Consider the following 21,383-nt stretch of genomic DNA (forward strand, 5'->3'; position numbering starts at 1 on the left):
ACACACACACACACACACACACACACACACACACACACAGTCCCCATTATCCAGTATAATCTATTATAGATATTTAGATCCTGTAATTGGCATTTTGAACACACTGAGATTTGCTAAATCCAGCAACTTTATAAAACCAATTCTCCATCCTGACCCGTTTACATATATCAGTTTTGCCATTGGTAATCGAGGCATGATAAGCCATGAATGCAATCAGGTTTCATGATTTAGAAACAGACTAAACTTACACCCCCTGCTCCCTTTTTTCTACCACTATCGTCATCTTTTCCTGTCTTTTGTTCCTTACTCATGGGAGGACCAAAGTCTCTTGGTACACAGTAGGGGGGTCATAAGAAACATAAGGCCATTTCAGAGCTTTGCCCTCTTGGGAGCAAGCACACACACCCACACACACACATATAATGCAAGTGCAATGTACAGATAAATGTGTACACAAAACCAACTTCTGCTGTTTCAATCGGCAAAAAGATAAGCTATCCATGGATGTGGATAAAAAAGGCTGTACCCTGGAGCATAGCAAACTTTACCTATTGCTTGCAAGTGTGCTTGTGAGCTAAGATTGAAGTGATTTTTCTCAGCACAGCGGGCCATGTTCAATTCCTGGCACAGCAGTGTACTAAAGTGGCAGATTGAAAATGTGTGTGTCAGTGTGAATGCAATGCTTAATGTTCCCAACCTTTTGTCTGCACCAAAAGGCTCAGAAATGTGCATTGCACATCAAACTTCTTCAATCCTTCAGACACCTTTGATTCTTAAAAGCGATCGTATCAGTGAAATGAAAGAAGCCAGGGTACAAGGACATTTTAATGATTAACCAAAATATCTCAAATTGCAGCTTGCTAAGCCAAAGCTTTTGATTGCTATGATAAGTTATTTAAATCAACGTGAGGACAGATGCAAATCCGATACCTGCACAAAACAGGGGCGTTGTTGAACAACGAAGAGCAATGCGTGAAGAAGCGAGTCAAACGGGTCTGTTTCAGAAATAAATCAACAGGCGCTGCTCAAAGCAATAGTTTGAAAGTTTTCTCTTACTAAACACAAGAAACAAAGATTTCTGCTCACAAGAGTCATTTAAATCCTAAGTTCAGTCTGTTTCAGATAGCAAACAATCAGTGCTTCAGATTCCAGCGTAAGTCAAACATGTTTCTATTTTACGTTAGAGATCATCTCTTTAAAATATCTCTTTAGAGTAAAACTACTGCACATGTGAATGACAACAAGACATGAATGACCTCCACATATTTACACACCTGTTGACATGCATATGGACAAATAAATACTATTAATGTAGTCATATTCATGTGTGTCACATGAAAACTTAATGTGGGTTTTTGCCCCAACATTTCACGTTGGGCATGAAAAAACATATTTTCGAACGTCAGATCAGTATGTTTAAATCTCCAGAGTGACGACTACTTCTTGCCCTCAGCTGAAACAGAAGACATTAGCCTTATCTACTGCTGCAGACTGCCTTCCCCTCTCAGCTGGCTGACTCAGACAACATTAAACTACATTCTGAAATTAAACACACAGTGCTAATCCATATGCATAAGTGTACACTCACTACAAAGTAAACAGAAACTAACTTAAACAAACCCACTACTTTCATGTAGTGCATGGAAGGCAGTCAGTGTATTTGCTAGAAAACAGCTGTGTCAAAAAGACTTTGAGAATGTAAGAATAGAAGTTAACTGAATTTTTGAAACGAACCTTTAACAGTTTTAGGGGAGAACAGATTTTTGATGCAGTCTATGCTGCATAAATCAGAGTCTCAGAGATGACGAGGGGAATCATGCCTCAATAATAGCAGGAACTGCACCATGTTGACATTATTATGCAAACATAATGCACTCCAATGAATAAACACTGTACTTCTCTAGCACTGGACTCCTTCGCGCTAGTCTCACTACACCAATCTGATTAGCACATCACATGCATAGCTTTAAGCAAGCCCATGGTCATTGTAAGTTTATGTTAAATTTACAGTTAGGGTGCAGTTCTCATATTCTAGCTGTGCTGAAGTTCAGAGCATATTTATAAGACAGAGACCATTTCAGGTAACTTTGTAATTATGAATCTGAATAAGGAAAACTTGCATGTGAATTTTCTCAGAGGTCCATTGTTGGACCTCTCCTAACATGAACACGCTCCTTTTTGCTACGACTGGGAATCGAGAAATGGTTCTTGTAAGTAACCAGTATTTAAAATCCTTGGAATTGTTAGTCTGCCTGCCAATCAGTTCCACTTGCACTTGTGCTACAATCAGCTGTCCGTTTGTGTTCTAGAGGAGGAAAGCAGTGGTGCAGTCTACAACATTTTACTTTTGTTGCCATGATGCCAGGTCTCTCTTGGAAATGAGATTTTTAATCTCAATGAGATTTTTTACCTGGATAAATAAAGGACTAATAACATGGATATGGACATTACTTTTATTTTTATTGCACAAAAGAACAACAGCAAATTGGTTTGCAAGCTGCATCCAGGACAGAAACAACTGCAATATACTGCTAACATAACTTAGCTCTTTGCAAGCACTTGCACCCACAGCTAGCATGCTAACACTAAGCTAGCCAAGAACCCAGAGAGGCGCTAAAGCTGAGTGAATACAGACGCCTTCCCAGCAGCCGACCCTGAACTTCAACAGGTAATAAACTGATGAGCCTCAGTTTCGACCTTTTCATGGTTCTACATTAGAATCATTTTAAAGTATGTGTGCTGGTTGGCATCTTTGTTTTGTGTTGTCGGCTTTTTGTTCATACCTAAATAATATGATGATATTAGTAATACATTACTTTTTTTGAGTAAGTACCCCAACACCGATCACAATAAAGAAGGGAAAGCTCTCTCCACAATACACAAACGTTAGAGCACACAGTATACAATTCATTTGTATGAATGTAATGTCTGTAAAATGCTGGTTAGAGATGGTGGTGACTCTCAAAGCGGAGCAATAATAACCCAATGAGAATCGATAAGAGGCTCAATAAGGAATCAAACAGATAAGTGATATTGATATTTCCTATTGCTACCATCTCTTGCTCGGATTATAGAATATTAGAATATTTCCTATCGTTAGGACACACAAACGTCACCTCAAGACTAAAGTCCTCTTGACTCTAAAATTGCACTGAGCAAATTATAAGAGTAACTTCCAGCAGCTGAACTAAGAAATGACTGGAATAGTTGTTTTGGCCCTAAAGAAAAAATAATAAAAGTCTCAGTCTATTTAGAAAGCGTTACACTTAAATCCTCAAACCAGGCTGGTGTAATTATGGACTCGGACCTGAATGTGTCTGTAACATTAGGAGATACTTACATCTTTATTGGTGACATCTGCTTGGACCAGAGTTCCATTCAGGCACGGTTCCACGTAGTGCAATTCCTCATTGTACTGGAGAATTACACAGGTACAAAGTATCAGTGTTCATTACTTTGAACCCAGCATTCAAAAAGAGCTGTTTAATCTACCATGAAAAAAGCAGTGTGAAGATGCTAAAAACTTTACTCATCTGGGTAAAACTGCACATTACACTGCACAGAATAACCCTTATGCCACTATACCTGCCTACCATTCAATGCCTTAAAAACAGCTCAAATTAGACTAAGAAAGGCAGTGATAGTGCATTCTTCCAAAGCAAGTAACTTTGCCCTTTTCAGTTTATGTGCATATGTGTGTGTGTGTGAATATGTTTCTTTTAGTTTTACTTCTTTGGATGTGTAGACATTTTGCCCCACATATCCAAATCTCGCTGCATGAGCATACACATAATTTGTTCCACCTCTGCAAATACTTTAGACAAAATAATACTATTTCCATTTTAGAATGTGTGCAACACCATAAAAGTGACACAGTAATAAATAACAAACAAAAAGAGGAAACACATAAGTCAAAATGACATATCCTTTTAGAGAGAGTCTGGGGAAACAATGTGTTTCTGCCTGATTGTCAAATCCTCTTTTTCTCTATTTTTCAAAAGAAGAGTTTTCAACATGATTAGGATATTAAATGATAATGAAAACTTTGCTCAGTGAGGAAAGCGACTGAAAGTGACTGTGGAAATGTTTTGATGTGAAATCACATCAGACACACACACACGGTCATACACACACTTGCAGAGTTGCATCACGCTGAAATACGATAACAATATTTTAGGTGCCTGAGGCTGGATCCAATCACAACTGCCTCTTTTGCATTTTAAATCTCCATTCAGCTGACTGTTAATTGGTTGTGAGCATGATAGCAGAGAAAGCTGATTCGTTCCAGCATTTCCTCTGATCTGAGAAGGAAAAGATGTGGGTCTCTGGGGTTTTTTTGTTTGTTTTTGTGAATACATTTGCGCACCTATCCGAGTCTAACAATGTTCTCGACTGTGCAGACTTACAGCGATGATGTTAAAAAAATCGTCATCTCCAAGAGTGTCCAGTATGGAGGAAACCGTCTGCCTGGCGATAGTCAGTCTCAGGCCTTTCATGCTGCCACTTACATCCACCAGGATCACCACGTCCTTTGGAGAGGTGGCAGCCTGGATGTACCATTTCCGGTTTCGACAGTCAAAAGCAATAACTCCATGCTCATCTGGCTTCCATTTGATTCCTTTAAGAATGCCACAAATCAAATAGATGCACAAAGAGATGCTAAAGTACTGGAGTACTAAGAAAAGTTACCTAAGTGATAAAAAAAGGTGGGCCAAGAAGTCATGTCTTTAAGCAACCTTTGGGATTTTGTATCAAAACATACTCTTTCTCTATCACAGTTGAATTTATCGTTGCTTTAAAAATACATTTGCCCTCACAGTATCCTGCTGTGTAGAAATTATTTTATATTAACCTCCTAAGACCCGAACCGGCATGCATTTTTCATTTCTCTTTGATGTTTGGGCTGATTGGGACCTGATGAATGTAAAAACGAAGAATTACTAAAAAAAATTTTTATCTAATTTTTGTTTCTGAGAAAAATCAGAGCCACTTATGAGGATATTCGTTTAAAATATCGATAGAACAGCAGCAGTATAATGTCCTCGTAAGTGGATATCAGGCCCCTGTAGAGCAAAATTGAGTATTTTGGTCTAAATAACTCAAATAACTCAAAATGTGATGTCCACATATGTGGACGCAGGTCCTAGGAGGTTAAAACATCTTTTTTTTTTAACTTATGTTGCACAATTGGCAGTCCCTTTAGCACCTTAGTGCAGAGTGACTGTTCTGACTAAAAACACTCCACAGAACACACTGCAGGGTATTTTCATGTTTTGTTTTGGGCTTTTTTCCAGTTGACAGAAAATATGATTTGATGGGTTATTTAAGCATAGAATTGATTAATGCAGTAATGACTTTGGGGGAACTGAGGTCAGATGCTTACAGCGGACAGCTGAGGTATGATAACCGCGTAAAATTCAACAGGTAACACTGAACATTTAAAATTTTCTTTTTTTAAATTTACAGTTAAAAAAGTAAAAAGTTAAGAAAACAGAAAACTAAAACACTTTCTGTGAATTTCATCATAGTCAATGCTAAATATAACATCTATCCCCCCTTTTTGATAATGCTTCTCCTATAAAAATATTTACACCACCTCACCTGTGTCAAATGTTTTTATATTTTTTTCTTTACACAGAGTCTAATCTCGGCAAACTTCCACTGTTCTGCATTTCTACTCCCCTCTAGCTCATTGCTAACCTCCATTCTCCTGCTCTCAGTTACTGAATATTCCCATTTCTGCTTCATAAAGACGACTACTTAATTACAAAAACACAGACAGTCATCCCCAGATCACATCCATCCTTACAACAAACACACACTTACCTGGGTACTGCCTGAAAAAGCCTTTGGCACTGCCAAAGTACTGCCATATGAGTGATGGGTCTCTCTCAAAATTATCCACAAACACTTTGTTCAAGGCCTCAGACCAGTACACTCCATTGACAATGGCGGAGTCTGAGTGAGAAAAATGGAGAGGCAGACAAACATTGAAGGGAGGAAAAAACGTTAAATATAAGGAAAAAATGTTAAATATAAGTATAAATATACATACACATATAATATATACATATATATATATATATATATATATATACTACATAATATATATAACATATTATATATATACATATATATATACACATTATACATATACAATATATATATACACATATATATATATATACATACATATATATACACATATATACACATCATACACTAATACAATGATATATATATATATATATATATATATATATATATATATATATATTATATAATACATAATATATATATAACATATACATATATATATATATATATATATATATATACTAGTATACACATATACACATATATATATATACACATATACTACATATATTATATATATATAATATATATATATATATATATATATATATATATATATATATATACACATATATATACATACATATATAATATATACATATATATATATATATACATACATACATACATACATACATACATATATACATATATATATATATATTTGCAGTCTAGGAGGTTGGAGCATATATTCTCTGGTGCCTGCTCATTCAGTCATATCATATCACACGCTGCACGTCCACAGGCTGCTGCCAGGCATTATTCATTTCAGAGAGATTCAAGAAAAGCAGTTAGCAAAAAACAGAGTGAAAAATGAGAGAAGAGAAACAATATTAAAAGGATGAAATAGAGGCAGGATAGAAGAGACTGCTGAATTTTAACCCATAAAAAGTACAATAATTATATATAGTCATGGTAAAAAGAAAGTACACCTCTTTTCAAGTGTTATGTATCAGGACATTAAAAAACTCCTAGCAGGTCTTACAAGAAAGGTGAGTACAACCACAGATGAACAGCAAAATGCTATTATTTATTTAACAAAAAGTCCAAATGTAGAAGCAGTGTGTAAACGGAAGTAAACTCCATAATTCTGTAGAGCCACGGTCAGCAGGCGTAACTCAACTGAATTGTTTTCTGTCTGACTTTCTCACATTGTTGTGGAGCAAGTTTGTCCCACTCTTCTTTACAACGTTGCTTCAGTTCATTAAGATTTGTAGGCAATGGTTCTTGCACAGCTCTTTTAAGGTCCCACTAGAGCATTTCAGTGAAGCTGAATACTCGACTTTGACTTGTCACCTCTTTTCTTTTTCTTTTTTCATTCTGTTGTAGATTTGCTGCTGCGCTTGTGTCCTGGTGTGTGACCCAGTTTCAGCCAAGCTTTAACTGTCAGACAGGCAGCAACACTTTAGTATAGAGTGTTTATACTTTAGTATGACCTTGATACACAGGAGTTCATGGCTGACTCAATGACTGCAAAGTGACCAGTTTCTGTGATTGCAAAAAAGGGCCAAAGCTTAACTTCTCTGTCGCCCTGTTTTACAGCTGGTGTGAGATGTTTATGTTGACATGCTGTGTTTGACACTTGTCTTGTCTGAACATTGTTCCAGACGTCTTGTGGTCTGTTCAGATGCACACTGGCCATCTAAGCTGTGCTGCAATGTTCTTTTCAGAGAGAAGAGGCTTTCTCCTGGCAGCCCTTCAAAACAACTCACTCTTTTCTGTCCATTCTGTCTCTAACTTTAACATTTAACACGCTAACTGATGCCTGCAGAGTCTGAGGGGTGTTTTGCGGTTTTTCTGAACATTGAACGACCTGACCTTGGGGTGAATTTGCCTGGACCTCCACTCCTGGGAAAACTGCCTTCAACATTTTCCACTTGTGAATAAGCTTTCTCGTAGTTGGATGATGGATTTAATATGTTTTGGAAATGGTCTTGTAACCCTTTTCAGGCTGATGCGGAGCATTCAGCATTGCTGATGACTTTCCTTTTTGGCATTATGTTCACACAACCCCGAATGCTCTGGAAATTTCAAAATACAAGTTTACATTTTTGCAACACATTTAGATTCATCTATAAGCTGCCACAGCCTCTGCTTTATAGAGGTGCTCACACTTGGTAGTCAAATGCATCTGATTAGCCTCACTTGGCTGCTCCTCTTAATTCCTATACCATAGTGAGGGTATACTTAGTCTTTCACACACTCCTCCTCAATCTTTGTCTTAATATTTGTTAAATAAATAATGACATGGTGTAATATGTCCTGTTTTGCAGTTATTCTGAGGTTGCTGGGGACCAGAAGATTTGATGTTATGTTGATGAGTAAAACCTTACTGCTATTATTTAACATTTATCTTTTCAAAATAACTTTTTTTAAATACATTTGCAGTAATTTACAAACCAGTAGTTACTGAATCCTGAATTTATGCTTACAGTTATAGGCTTAGTGATATCTATTCTAGAAATATCATGCTACAATTAAACTCAGCTTGGCAATTAAAAACCCAAAAGAAAAAATGACCAATTTAAGACAACATAAGGGTTACTATATTGGTGCCAATAGATAGACAGACAAACAGAGACAGCTATGAACTTCAAGCTAAATATTGCATCAAGCTGCTAAAACTGGAAATGTGGGCTTATTCATTGCACATCTTCCACAATAACCATGTGCAGCTATACACTGCATACATTATGTGCAATAGTATTTGCTTATAATTCTGTCCAAATGGCAAATCCAATTACTAAACCTTCTTTTCAATTTGCAGGCTGAGAGCGTTATGAATGTACTGGTTAGAGACCAGACAGACAAGCTTATTATAGCTGGTTATTACTTGGTTCAGAAGCGGGGCGAGGAAGATGGGAGCAGAAAAGGATGCACAGACAGACAGACACAAGTGTGTGGCAGGACAGACACAAAATATACCCTTTAGACTGCAATAAAAAAGACAGGAAGGCAGCTAGAAAGAGCTAGAAAATTACTGGGAGACAGACAGACAAGTACCTAATGGACAAAGAGAAAGAAAAGCAGATAACAGATTCCCCATCATTGTCTATGCTGCCAGCATTGTTCTGCTGTCAACAGTCATGCCAATAAGCCATGATTGAATTATTCCTCTGGAAGCTAGCACACTAAAGCCCTCTCTTGATAGTAAACACCCATCCACCTCTATGAAGTGGAGTTGAGAGGAGGCTGGATTTGATCCAGCCCATATTTACACAACAATAGTCACTTCTGGTGCAGTTTGAGTGTCTATTACAATCTCAGCTCATGATGAGGAAGGAAGTATGGGCTCTACTTCCCCATTAGCTGTCATTTAAATTCATCTCAGCTAATGCACTCCACTTCAGTCTAAGAAGCTGCCACGATCATTACAGCATTGTACACTATATATACATGTTCATGTGCACAAATATTACTTTTATTATCCTGAATCACACGATTCAGGTTATTGTCATCATTCATGTTATTAGGTTACGTCCACTGATCAAGGAGGAAAGCTAAATATCACGAGTAAGAAACCATGAAGGGAAAGAATTGGAAAAGCATTTGCTCTGTGTATGTGTGAATATACGTACTGGATTTACATACGTGGACTGTTGTGACCCCCTTTAAATGTGTGCATAGGTTTACTTTTCCATGTCACGTTTCTGTCATTCAGCATCATAAAAATGACTGTGTGAGATATATTTTTGAAAGATGGATGTTTGAAAGTGGCGAGCTCCTTTTGCGATTAATCTCTGGAGAGGGGGAGAGCTCTCTGCTGCCATGGACCTAAACTGCGATTCATCACAGCTGATGCCAAACAATTTATGAAGTACAGAGGCTACGAACAGCTCTTCAGCAGCATTACGAACAGGTTGAGATGACTGCGATTGACTGTGTGGGAAAAACAGCTTTTTCATCCCAGAACTTTGCTCAGAATCATTATCAATTTAATATACTGAAGAAAAGATTATTGAAAGATTACCTTCTGATTTTAGTAAGATTGTTAGACTGCCTGCTATAGATTTTTAAAAAGTTCTAAAAACTTGAATTACAATGACCCGAAACACTGCGCAGTGCAATAGCATCAGATGACCCTTCAAACCTTAGATTTGCTACTAAAACTGGCCTTCTTGGATCATTTTTCATCCTCTCAGCTGCACCTGTAGCCCAAACCTGCCCTGATATAGCACCTTGTGTTTTCCAGCACAGGGCTATTTTCTGTCTGAACACCTGCGAGCCCCCTTTCTGTAAGATCGTGGTACTTGTAAAAAAATATAGTGCTAGCTAGCATCCTGTAACATTAAACATAAAAAGTGCAAATCCAGCATTAAAGACATGCACATGCAATTTTCACAAAATTAAAATTTATTGCAAAAATGGTTGCAAATGCTTTAAATAATTGTACACATACATTTTCTTACTCTAAGGACATATAAAAGAGACGTAAATGTCTTTTAACAGAAAAGTGAGGCTTGAAATCTTGAAAAGCTCCCTGAAGTTCCAGCTAATTTGCTGAAGTTATTGCTACCCACGAACAAATCTCGCAAAAGTAAAATCTTTAAAGCTGCGTGTGTGTATTAGCTTGTATGAATGTGTGTGTGTAACTCTACTCATTTGCCTGTGAATCAAATCAAAATTACTTTTGCTCTCGCTGTATCAGCCTACAAGCCTGCCAACCCCAGCTCCTAGCACTTTCATTCATTTCATTTCATTCATTCACCTCCTGTCACTCTCACTTCCTTCCTCTCTTTTCCCACCTAGCTGCAATTAATCTGTTGCTCAGACCTTCCATCAGTCTGACTTAACCTACTTTCTTTCTCATTTACGTCTCCCTCTTCCCTTCTCGCTCTCGCCCTATAATTTCTTTGCCTCTGTTAGCTTGGTTAAGTTGACATGACATTCACGCTGTCCGCTGAGCCTTGTACAAGGCCATGACTTCTCGAGTTGTGGTAGTGGAAGTCTAATTATTTAACTGCTAATTAAGTCAGTGTGTGGCAGGGATGATCCAAATAGTTAAAGTTAATGAATTCAAATCTGCCTCCGGACATGCGCATCAGCTCACACACCAACTGTGTTTCTGATTCCACATTTTTAGACCAGTGTTTATAGTCGTTTCTGTGACACAACAACAACAAAAGTGATCTCAACATGTAGATTAACTGCTGAACTATAAAAACATGGGTTTCATCCACATACCACAGCTTGTTCTGATGTTAGGACCACAGGTGTGAGAGTAGGTAGGGGCGAAAAACCTAGTATCTCAAATTGTAAAACAACACTGATGTCTGAAATGCTCCAGGCCATTACTGATTGGACAGATACAATTGTGTCACTGTCACATAACCTGATCTTTGCTGATTGGCTGGGAGAAATCCATGTGGTTCTACACCCTGAGTCATGGGGAGGCCAATTTTGATGTCCATTTAGTTGCCACATATCTTTTCTCACCCATTTAAGGGTTAAACCAAGCCAGTATTGTGCACATGCATTTTGAAGCACTTTTACTTTACACTGGGGGTCGTGAACGTACCTTTGTTGTACATGTTGGTGGGGACTTGTACCACGCTGAGGTTGAGGTTGACTGACAAGTTGTTAAAATGGTCATTGGGTTGCAGGATAAATTCCCCTCCCAGCTCTACACTGTTCCCCTCCTCATCCACCTCATTGATCAGCACTGCATTAAAGTATTCATACTAGAAAGAGACAGAAAGAGAGAGAAACAGACATAAAACAAGGCACACACACAACATAACATACACAACACAGCTAAACAGTCCCTGAAGCTGCCACACAGAGTCGATATTGCGTACTGTGGTAACTTGAATCCTTGGATGATCCCAGACGTGCATGTTGTTACAGTGGAAAGCTGCTGAGTTGACAGATCTCTCCTCAAACCTCTGAACACTCCCTTTCTAGCTAGATGTTCTGGCTCTGGTGTATTTTTAGTACTGCGCATACTGGGGAGACTATTAATAAATCATAAAGCTGGATAAATATAGAGCACATGACTCCCAGCATCCCAAAGGCTCTTAAGTCTGAGATGCCATGCAGGGCAATGCCTGCAAAGGCTACAGTTAAAGCAGAACAAAAGACAACAATCAGATGAACACAGTGAAGCAAGCGAAAAACATCTCAGTGTTTACATGGAAATAAACTATACAGACACATACAGAGGAACAAAAAGCTGAAAGCAGCATGTTTAAATGTTCTTCATGACTTGACACTATTTTTGATATAAAACAGTCTTTAGTTGTGAAACTGTGCCCAAATAAAACAAATGTCATCCATCCTCTTCCTCTTATTCTTTTCAGGATTGTTTACAAGTGCGGCCAAAAACTCCCAAGTGATGCCACATTGATTTCAAACCACCACCCCTACATTTAATTTAAACAAAATACAGTTTTCTTCAAAATGATTACAAATATGTGGGTCCTAACAAATGCTTTTAAGCTCTGCTTAATTTCTTTCTTACTTGAATTGAAACATCTACATCCTTTACTTTGTGTTTATTCTCAGCAGCAGCAGCAACACTCCCCTGGGCAGGTGTGCAGTGGCGATTACATGGCTCACAGTCACAATGATTTCTCTTGTAATCAAACAGAATAAGGTCTGAAAAGGGCTCTTGACAAAAATGAAAAGCCGTTCCCTCAAGTCTAATACAAAGCCTCCGTACATGTGCTATCATTCAGAGGGGCACAGACACTCTCTGGACTTCCTGAGGCATGAGCTGTAACTGAAAAGACAGCAGACTGAAGTAAAGAGTCAGTCTGTATGGAGGCAAGCACTTAGCCCATAGACCTACAATGTACCTCAGTAGGCCCTTTTCTACATGGGACGGAGGAACCCCTTTGCCCCATCAACCCAGTTCTCTGTTCTGGCACCAATAACCTTCATTTGGGCTAAATCTTTCTAGCGTCTCTGTGAAGCACCATCAGCCCTTCAGCACAGAGCAAAACACAGATAAAGCCATCAATTAGGCTGGCAACAACAGTGCCTATCGGTGTAATTAATCAGGCCTGATTAGACTTATTAGCCTTTTATCAAGGGGAACACTGCCATTTCAAGGTGAGGAGATCAGTGTTGCATATTCTGTTCCATATTTTTAGGCTTTTACCTGAATCTTTCTATTCCTGCATGAACACAAAAAGATCAGGCCAAGCATTTTAGCATAAGAGGGGAAAAAAAGATGAAATGACCAAAGCATACGGAGCAGCGAGCAGATTAAAGAAACACAACATTATAACATCAGCCACTGCATGAGATTGCATCCGTAAGCATTTAGTTACAGTACAAGCACATTAGTATGCAACTCACTAATGTTGTGGACTTGACTTGTAAAAAGAAATCGTAGGCACATTGACCTTTATGATGTTTGGAATATCGTCTATTTTCTACAACCAGTTTGGTACCTGTGTTTTCCAGTCCAACAAAATGAACAGGATTTAAATGAGCTGACTCTGACACCAGCATTTTCATGTCTGTCTTGCTTTGGGGAATCACTTCAAAATGTGCCTTTAAAGATAGAAGGAAGTGCGAGGATATTTTAAAGGGTTTTCTTTAAGCCTGTAACCATGAAACAAACAGGCTGTTAACAAATACAAATGCAGTGAAACAGGATAAATTTTCACTGCTTAATGATAATTATAGAAAAAAATCAGGAAAGGAGACGAGATGAAGCTGCTGAGAGGGACAAATAGAAAATATTAAAAATAGATATGTGCAGAACTGTGAATGATACGTTAGCCTGTGTTCACAGCTATATGTCATTCAAATAATGTATTAGAATATATATCTTGTCTACAATACCACTTGATCTGGAACTCAGAATCTCCCTCAAATCAGAAATCGAGAAATCAGGTGTGATTGTAAATGACAGCAAGATTTTTTATTAATTAATTTTTTTTTATTGTACTTGACCTAACTGTACCTTTATCCACTGGTAAAGAAGGTCTGAGTTCCTTGGACACAGCACAACTGTACTTAAACCTCTCAGAGTCGAGCTCCAGAAGAAATACATGCATTGCACAAAGACTGTGTGAATGGCAGTAATGAAAATTACAACTGTTGCCTTTGTGGCTGTTAAATATTCAATCAAGTCCTCATTTAGATCATTTTTCACATGTTTTAAATTTGCATTACTTATTGTTGATCCTGGCAAAGCAAAACTGCTGTGAACACTGTAAAAGATAATATAATATAATATTCTAACATTATTATATTAAATCATTTAACAGTTTTGTGTTAATAAAGCAACAAGCAAAATTAAGCTAGGGGGAGTTAAACATTGAGTAGGATATCATTGCAGAGGAGCTTGTAAAACCCACTTCACAGCAGACTTGATCTCTACTTAACATGTTGAGCATTTAAGGCCAATACTAACAAAACGGGAGTTTCATGTACACAGCCCATAGATGCACACACTAATATCTGGCACATAGAAGCTAAAGTGACTGCACGTGCTTAAGGTAAAGCTCCATTGTGTCTTCACTCTGTCTTTTGCACCGTTTCTCTCTCATTTACTTGCTTTTCTGCCTCTCAACTCAATTTTCCCCTTTTGTGTTCCTGCTCAGGCTGCTTCTTATTTCCCATTGTTAGCTTGTTGTGCATTCCTCACCACCTTCTGTCTCTTCCATTGGCTCCCTTCTGCATTTATGTGACTTGGCTAGTATCATCAGCGATATCTGTGGGGAAACTGTTGCACTTCCAGGTTGTCACAGACTAATATCCCTCCCATCTGCCTGTTCATTCCCAGCCTGTACAACAGGTGGGATTTTTTTAAAAAGTCCACCTGTTGTAAAATACAAATTAGCATTATTACTATTATTATGATTAAAATATAAAGACATCAGAGTTGTTTTTTTATTTTAGTGAGTTAGTGAGTTTAGTTTATCAGTTCCCAGAGTCAGAACCAGACATGGAGAAGCTGCATTCAGCTTTTCTGCTCCAAACTCCCAGAAAGCCTCCGATCAGCTGAAACACTCAGTTTATTTAAATCCAGCTTGAAGACTCCGCTGTTCTCAGCTATATTGGAATAAAGCACCAAATCCACACTGTTTTACTTTTAAGTTAAAATTTCAAAACTTACATTTTAACTACTGATTTTATCTCGTGTTTTTTGTTTGTTTTTTCCATTTTAAATCATGCTTTTTATTTGTTTTAGTTTTTTAATGTCCCTGTAAAGCTCTTTGAATGATCTTGCTGTTGAATTGTGCTATATAAATAAACTTGCCTTGCCTTGAGTAATGGAATCGAATAAAAAGATTTGGGGTTTTAGAATACCTTTGCCTTATTTGAACTAGCTCTGGAATAAAAACTCAATAACGGTGTTGTTATAGCGATATGAGGAATGGTTGGCGTTTTCAGTTACCGAGTGCCCCATAAATGTTCAGATATGTTTGAGCTCAGGGACTGTGAAGGTTAAGTCCATAACACTCAGCACTATTTGCACTTCAACTGCCTTTAAGTGCTTCTTATGTAACGTTTTGACATACTGTATGTTAGCAGGCATTACTGCTGGGGATTGTATACCTCAGTGTGCAGCATGTCTCTGAAGACTGAAGTGCTGCTTTCTCTTTGTACCCCACTCCAACAAACAGTTTTCACTGTGGATTTGAAACACATTTTCTCATGCTTGCCTCCTTACCGTTCTGTTGCATCAGTAAATTGGATCTTTCTTTTTTTTACAGTCATCCACTCAGACATATTGATATGTCTTAGCTCGTTCCAATTATTGGCCTCATTTTCCCTCCTGTAACGTGCTTTCAAATCTGCTACCTATCACTGACACTACAACTACACAGACATGAAAAACTCTTCAATTTATTTTAAGCAAACTCTGTATCATGATAAAGTTGCAGTGATTTGATGCTTTCAATCAGTGTTAGCCCAGCGGTGGGTTAATCAGATACCTTTTAAGGTTAATTGTAATTTGTAACTTCAAGTCACCATTAGCAGCATAATCACTGACAACAGCAAGTGTCCAGCTCCCAAGCGTAAAATGTTCTCCAGTTCCAGGTGAGCGATTGAAGCCAGTGACAATGAGAGCAGAGTATAGTTTTGGATGACATATGACCTAGTAATAAATATATTAAAGAGTTACCTAGGCAACCAGAGTGTGCAACATCTGCAAGCGACCAGCAATCAGCTAATAGGTGATGCGTGATGAGATAATCTCTTTCGGTGTGGATGCAGCTGCAGTAAGCACTGCTCGCCTTGTCTGTCACTTTGTCATAGCACTAAAGAGTCGAGTAAATTATCATTAATTTATCATCTGATTGCAGCTCAGATGGAAGAAAAGCAACTAAAAAAATGCTCAAATTTGAAACAAAATAGAAGTGAGAAGTGTTTCTGTGTATTCTTTATGATTATTTCTGATTACTTTGAGGTTCCCATTAAAATTACTACTTTTTAAAATGACATTTTAGACATTGTGACCTCTCTATATACACTTAAACAACAAAGGTTTCTTATACAAGTGGCCACCTAGAAGACAGAGCAACACTTAATGACGACTCAGTTGAAAGACACAATTAGAGCTGTGCATATGTTAAGTGTTAATTGTTTTGAAAAACAGAAATGAGAAAGATAAGTCACCAGAGGCAACAGCAGTTCAAAGTACAGAAAACACAATGCTTAAAAAAAGTAAAGACATAACACAGCTAATTAATCTGCTAACAAACGCATTTATATTCACAGTATGTTGTCTTTCATTTTGATTAAAATTGCACATTTTCAATAGTGCGAGAGCGAGTGTGGGTGTCTGAATGGAGTCCAGGGCAAACCATGATGTGTAACTGTGTGTGTGTGTGTGTGTCTCTGCATCTATGCATGTGTGTCCAAGTGTGGGTGTCTGTGTTGAGTACGTCAATTATGCCATTCCAGCAGTACAGTAAAGGAGAGCCCAGTGCCGCTAATGCAGTCCCAGATCGTAGTGTTAACAACCTGATCTTTAACGCTGCGGTGCATTACGTTGAGAGATTGTAGCATCAGCACCCACTCACTTAGTGTGGGACAGACAAAGAGGGAGAGGATGAATAAAGGGTTAGCAAAAGGTAAAAAGTGGAGCCTTTTCAGTTCCCTTTTTTCAACATGCAAGCCAAAAAGGATTTATTGTGTAATATGTACCACCTCACATTAAAATATTATTATGGCACTGAGTTTGATATAATCACACGATAAGTGGATTTACAAAAACAATCACTTTCTGCCTTTAATTCTTTGGCTCGACTTTTGAACATATAGAACCACGAGATTGATCGCTAAGTGAAAATTAGCCTTTTAACAAATGCTCACCACCTGTTCAGTTGCTCATTAATGCAAATGCCTTCTGTAATTAACTAATCAGATGGCAGCTACTCAATGCATTTAGATATGTAGACATGGGCAAGTTCAAACTGCCAATCAGAATGGAGAAGAAGGGTGATTTAGGTGATTTTGAAAATCATGATTTTGTGTCTCCAATGCTGTTTTGTCCTCTCTTTGGTGGTTCTGACCTGCATTTTTTGCTTCTGCTATTTTAGTAAATGTGCTCCAGTGTTTCTCTGGACATTTCACAATGTTCTACATGTGAAGATTTGTGCAACTTTTGCAGGAATGTCTTACAAATAGAAGCACATAATGCTGATTTTGTCTCTAGAATTACAAAGTGGCCATCTCTCTAACACTGGCTGCACACCAGACAATGGAAACTGTGTTGAGTGTGGTACATTTCTATCAGCCCGTGTTCATTTTTTTAGTCACAGATCAAGATCAGGTCAAAATATTGCTTGTCAATGAAAAAAAAAACTAAAAAGCAAACACACTGCAAAAGTTTAATTTGCCTCCTAGAGGAGCACTGATGCAGTTTAGTACAGTTAAGCCATATCTCTGAAGGCTTTTGTTGATTTTAATATTTTTCCTGCAGAGAGTCAGACAGTGGATCAACAGCCTCAAGAGAAAAAGACACAACGTGTGATTTGGGAAGGATTGACCATGATGCCCCACCCTCTGGTGCTCACGTTTAAATGTAATCTTGACTTAGACTCTTTTCCCCGCTCACCTCCCTGCTCTTTTTGCCACAGTTTGGAAAGGAAGAAGAGTCCCAGAGTGTGAAAATGTGAGTCGAAAACAACCGGGGGCATGGATATAAGTAATCAGGGGGTAAACAAGACAGCAGACTGAGTAAATAACTTGGAGGAAAAGGCCAAGTAAGAGTTTATATACCTTACTTGAAATCCTACTTCACGCAGCTTAAACTGTGTGCTCACAACTTGGAGTCAAACATGTCTGGAAGTCTATAGAAGCCACATGGGGGTATAATGCACAAACACACCTCACAACATAGAAATGATCTGCGTTTATCTGACCTTTTCTCTTGGAGCTTGCAGAAATATAGAGGAAAAAGTGATTAACAAAGTTTGTTTGCATCAAATATTTAAATCCACTTGGTTTTCTTAGTTTTAATGTTAGCTTGTGGGTAAATGTAAAAATGTACCAGTAGGTACTACTTAAGTTTATTGGCAGACAAAGCATGAAGAAGAACAACACTGAAGACTTTGCTTCCAAGTTTGATACTTGAGCTGCATTTTGCCTTTTGACAGAAAATAGTTCGATGCTTGCAAATAGTTTGAGGTGACTTAAGTCTTTTCTTTATTCTCACTTAATAATATTCTACAGTGTTGTTTCACATTATGCTGTTTTGGTATTGTTACCGAACTAACGTTCACCCATATTAATGAAAAATGTACAAACTTACATGCTTCGCTTTGATCAAAGTTTAGCTTTAAGCAACATGGGGTCTAACTGGCAGTGTCTTGATGCTCTGTGCTTGTTGCTGAGGAGATAATATTACAAACCTCCACTGCCTCACTCAACAATCAACACTGTTTCTGTCTCTGTGGGGAACCTTTTTGAACCATTTTCTGTGACACTGTTAACAAAGTACTTCAGACTACTTTGTGTGCAAGTTTCACTTCAGTTCAATTCATGTTTATTCATGCAGACTCTCATGGCACTTCATACTGTAAGGTACAAAACCAACAATCAAACAATCCCCTATAAGTGACAGTGGGAAGGAAAAACTCCCTTTTAACAGGAAGAAACCTCCAGCAGAACCGGGCTCAGGGTAGTTTACCCATCTGTCTCAACCAGTTGTGTGTAACTGTGTAATATACAATGTGTTCAAAGCCTAGTCTTGATTAAATAGCTATTTAAAAAAAAGTCACATAAGTGCCCTACATGTGACAGGACACTGAAGCAGGCAAAACACAGACAGAGACATGGGTCAAAACATTTTTGATATTATTAAGCAACAAGCAAGTGGCTCCCTCTCTGCAGTCTACGATAATGCCCCAGACACGGGAGTATGAGAACAAAAAACAGATTAAGCACTTCTTTCTCACTGCTCCCGCCTGACTGGGGCCACATTTTCAGTCAACATCGAGCTTAGCAATTGGCTGTTTGTTTCCAACCTCCAAGGAAGGATTCGCTGGCTGGAGAGTGCATGGGAGACTGCTCTCTGCTTTCCTATTTACAGTACATGAGCAATGCGGGTAAAAGAGTGAGAGAGGAAAATCGCAGCAGATTACCGTGCCAATTTCACATGGAAGCAGAAGAGCTCTGGAAAGGATAGATAAGGAAATTCCTATCAAATCGCTGCCAGCCAAATATGTATCCAATAGCAATAAACCACAAACATTTTATAATAAACTCAGAATAGTGATGGAGGAGGGTTCACCCTACAGGATGTGGTATTTTTAGCACAGCTGGCAATAATTACCATCTATTCACCATGTTCTGCAGTAAAACGCGCTATTAGAAATGCCACCATCAGAGCAGTGCAGACATGAACCATGCACACCTACACAGGTGTACACGTATAGTGCTGCAATAATATACATGCATGTTCCCATGCAGGTAAACAGCTTCTGCATTTCATGATCACACCTCAGGAATGCTTAATCATTTCACTGTTTTGCTCAGACAATTTAAACACAATTTACAATAAAAAGAAATATTTAATTTAATTACGTAACATATTAGCCCAGTTACCCATAGATAAGCCATCAGATAAACCAAACATAGGCATGCTAACAAGCATGCTGAGCAAAGACAATGATCTAGTACTACCATGATGAGCCCGATAAAGAAATAGTGATTATTATACGTATGAGGTCGTCACACGATGCAAAGTCTGTCTTTGTCTGTGAAATTTAAAATGTACCAATATATTTGTTAGTACAACACAAAGATGTCTAAATATTAGGACTGAGGTCATCTCAGTGATACCTGTAAGAACAGGGTGATGATGAAGGGAGAAAGATGAATAAGATACGACGATCAGATTGAACGGCATTTAAACATTTCTTTTATAAAATAAACAAGGTAACCACATGTGTGATCCTCTGCTGTTAGTGATCAATGAATTATTCGTTTAGAAGTGACGCACAGTACGACCACGAGTGATTCTGAGTTTGCTGTGCAGGTATAAAAGAAACTGAGCTGGTTATTACTGAAGAAACCACAGTTAGCAAAGTATTTTCATTGCATATTGAAATTAAAAACCTTTTTCAGACTCTGTGTTTTGTTTTATTTTTGTCTTCCATAACAGGTTTTGGTGTCTGCAGCTGTTGAGTATATTCCTTCCAAAATACAACAGACTTCTCAGTCAGCTGGGTTTGCACGGTGTACTGTTTGAGCTGTACTCCAGTTGGTTTCTTCAGTTTGTTGCTCAGTTTGAAGCCATCTTCTGCCAGTTTGGGGCAATATCTGAAAAAATGTAGTACGGAAAATGTAGAGTACTCTATTTCCAGTTGTGCTACTAATGCTATTTTTGCTTTGCTCCTACCAGTGACAAGACAGAAGTCATAGTGGGCAACAATATTCTTTAGTTAGGTCAAATTACAGGTTTATATTTCCTTTCTTCGGTCCCTCTCACCAGCTTCCTTTTCTTTCCCCTTGTCTTCTCTTTGTCTCCAGATACATCATATTAGGGCTGCTCGATTATGGCAAAAATGATAATCACGATTATTTTCACTGAAATTGAGATCTCGATTATTTGACGATATTTATTTAACCCTTTAAGACCTACCATAGAACCAAGTCCGCCAGAGCTTATATTATTTTTTTACATGCTGTAGTGCCATTTGTGGGAGCATTTCAAGTTGCTATACAACTGTTATAGCCCATATTTTAATAATATGTATGCATTAAGTCCATAGTAACTACATTAATTGCAAAAAAGTGCAATAAACTACAAAAAAATTGAAAATCGTTTTTGTTTTGTTTTTTACATATATTTCTACTTGGAGAAATTTAAGAGGTTTATCCCTCAAAACTTTAAATACAAAAAAGTTGCAAAAAATAGTTTACAACAACAGGAAATTTATTTTGAGTGTCTTCATAGTTTTATTTTGGAGATACAGCAATTTTTATATACTGCAGGAAAAACAAAAAACAATCCTATGATGCAAATTTGCAAAGAAAACAGCAGTGCATCAAAATAAACTATTTCCAGCAGTGCAATTCGAGTTCTAAGCATC

General features: G+C 37.9%; 1 protein-coding gene across 2 annotated transcripts in view; it reads right to left on the reverse strand.

Annotated features, from left to right (window-relative positions):
* Nucleotides 1–21,383, reverse strand: part of cacna2d3a (calcium channel, voltage-dependent, alpha 2/delta subunit 3a) — a 117,152-nt gene that overhangs the window by 52,303 nt on the left and 43,466 nt on the right. For both annotated transcript variants that reach the window (XM_005914631.3, XM_014338774.2), the window contains exons 5-8: nucleotides 11,396–11,558; nucleotides 5,827–5,958; nucleotides 4,407–4,618; nucleotides 3,341–3,415 (exon numbers count right to left, since the gene is read on the reverse strand). In XM_005914631.3, the coding sequence (XP_005914693.1) occupies nucleotides 3,341–3,415; nucleotides 4,407–4,618; nucleotides 5,827–5,958; nucleotides 11,396–11,558 (582 nt within the window). The remainder of the gene's footprint in view (nucleotides 1–3,340; nucleotides 3,416–4,406; nucleotides 4,619–5,826; nucleotides 5,959–11,395; nucleotides 11,559–21,383) is intronic.

The sequence above is a fragment of the Haplochromis burtoni genome, unplaced genomic scaffold, assembly GCF_018398535.1.
Source record: "Haplochromis burtoni strain Fernald_Lab_line unplaced genomic scaffold, NCSU_Asbu1 Contig_9, whole genome shotgun sequence".
NCBI classification, from domain to species: Eukaryota; Metazoa; Chordata; class Actinopteri; order Cichliformes; family Cichlidae; genus Haplochromis; species Haplochromis burtoni.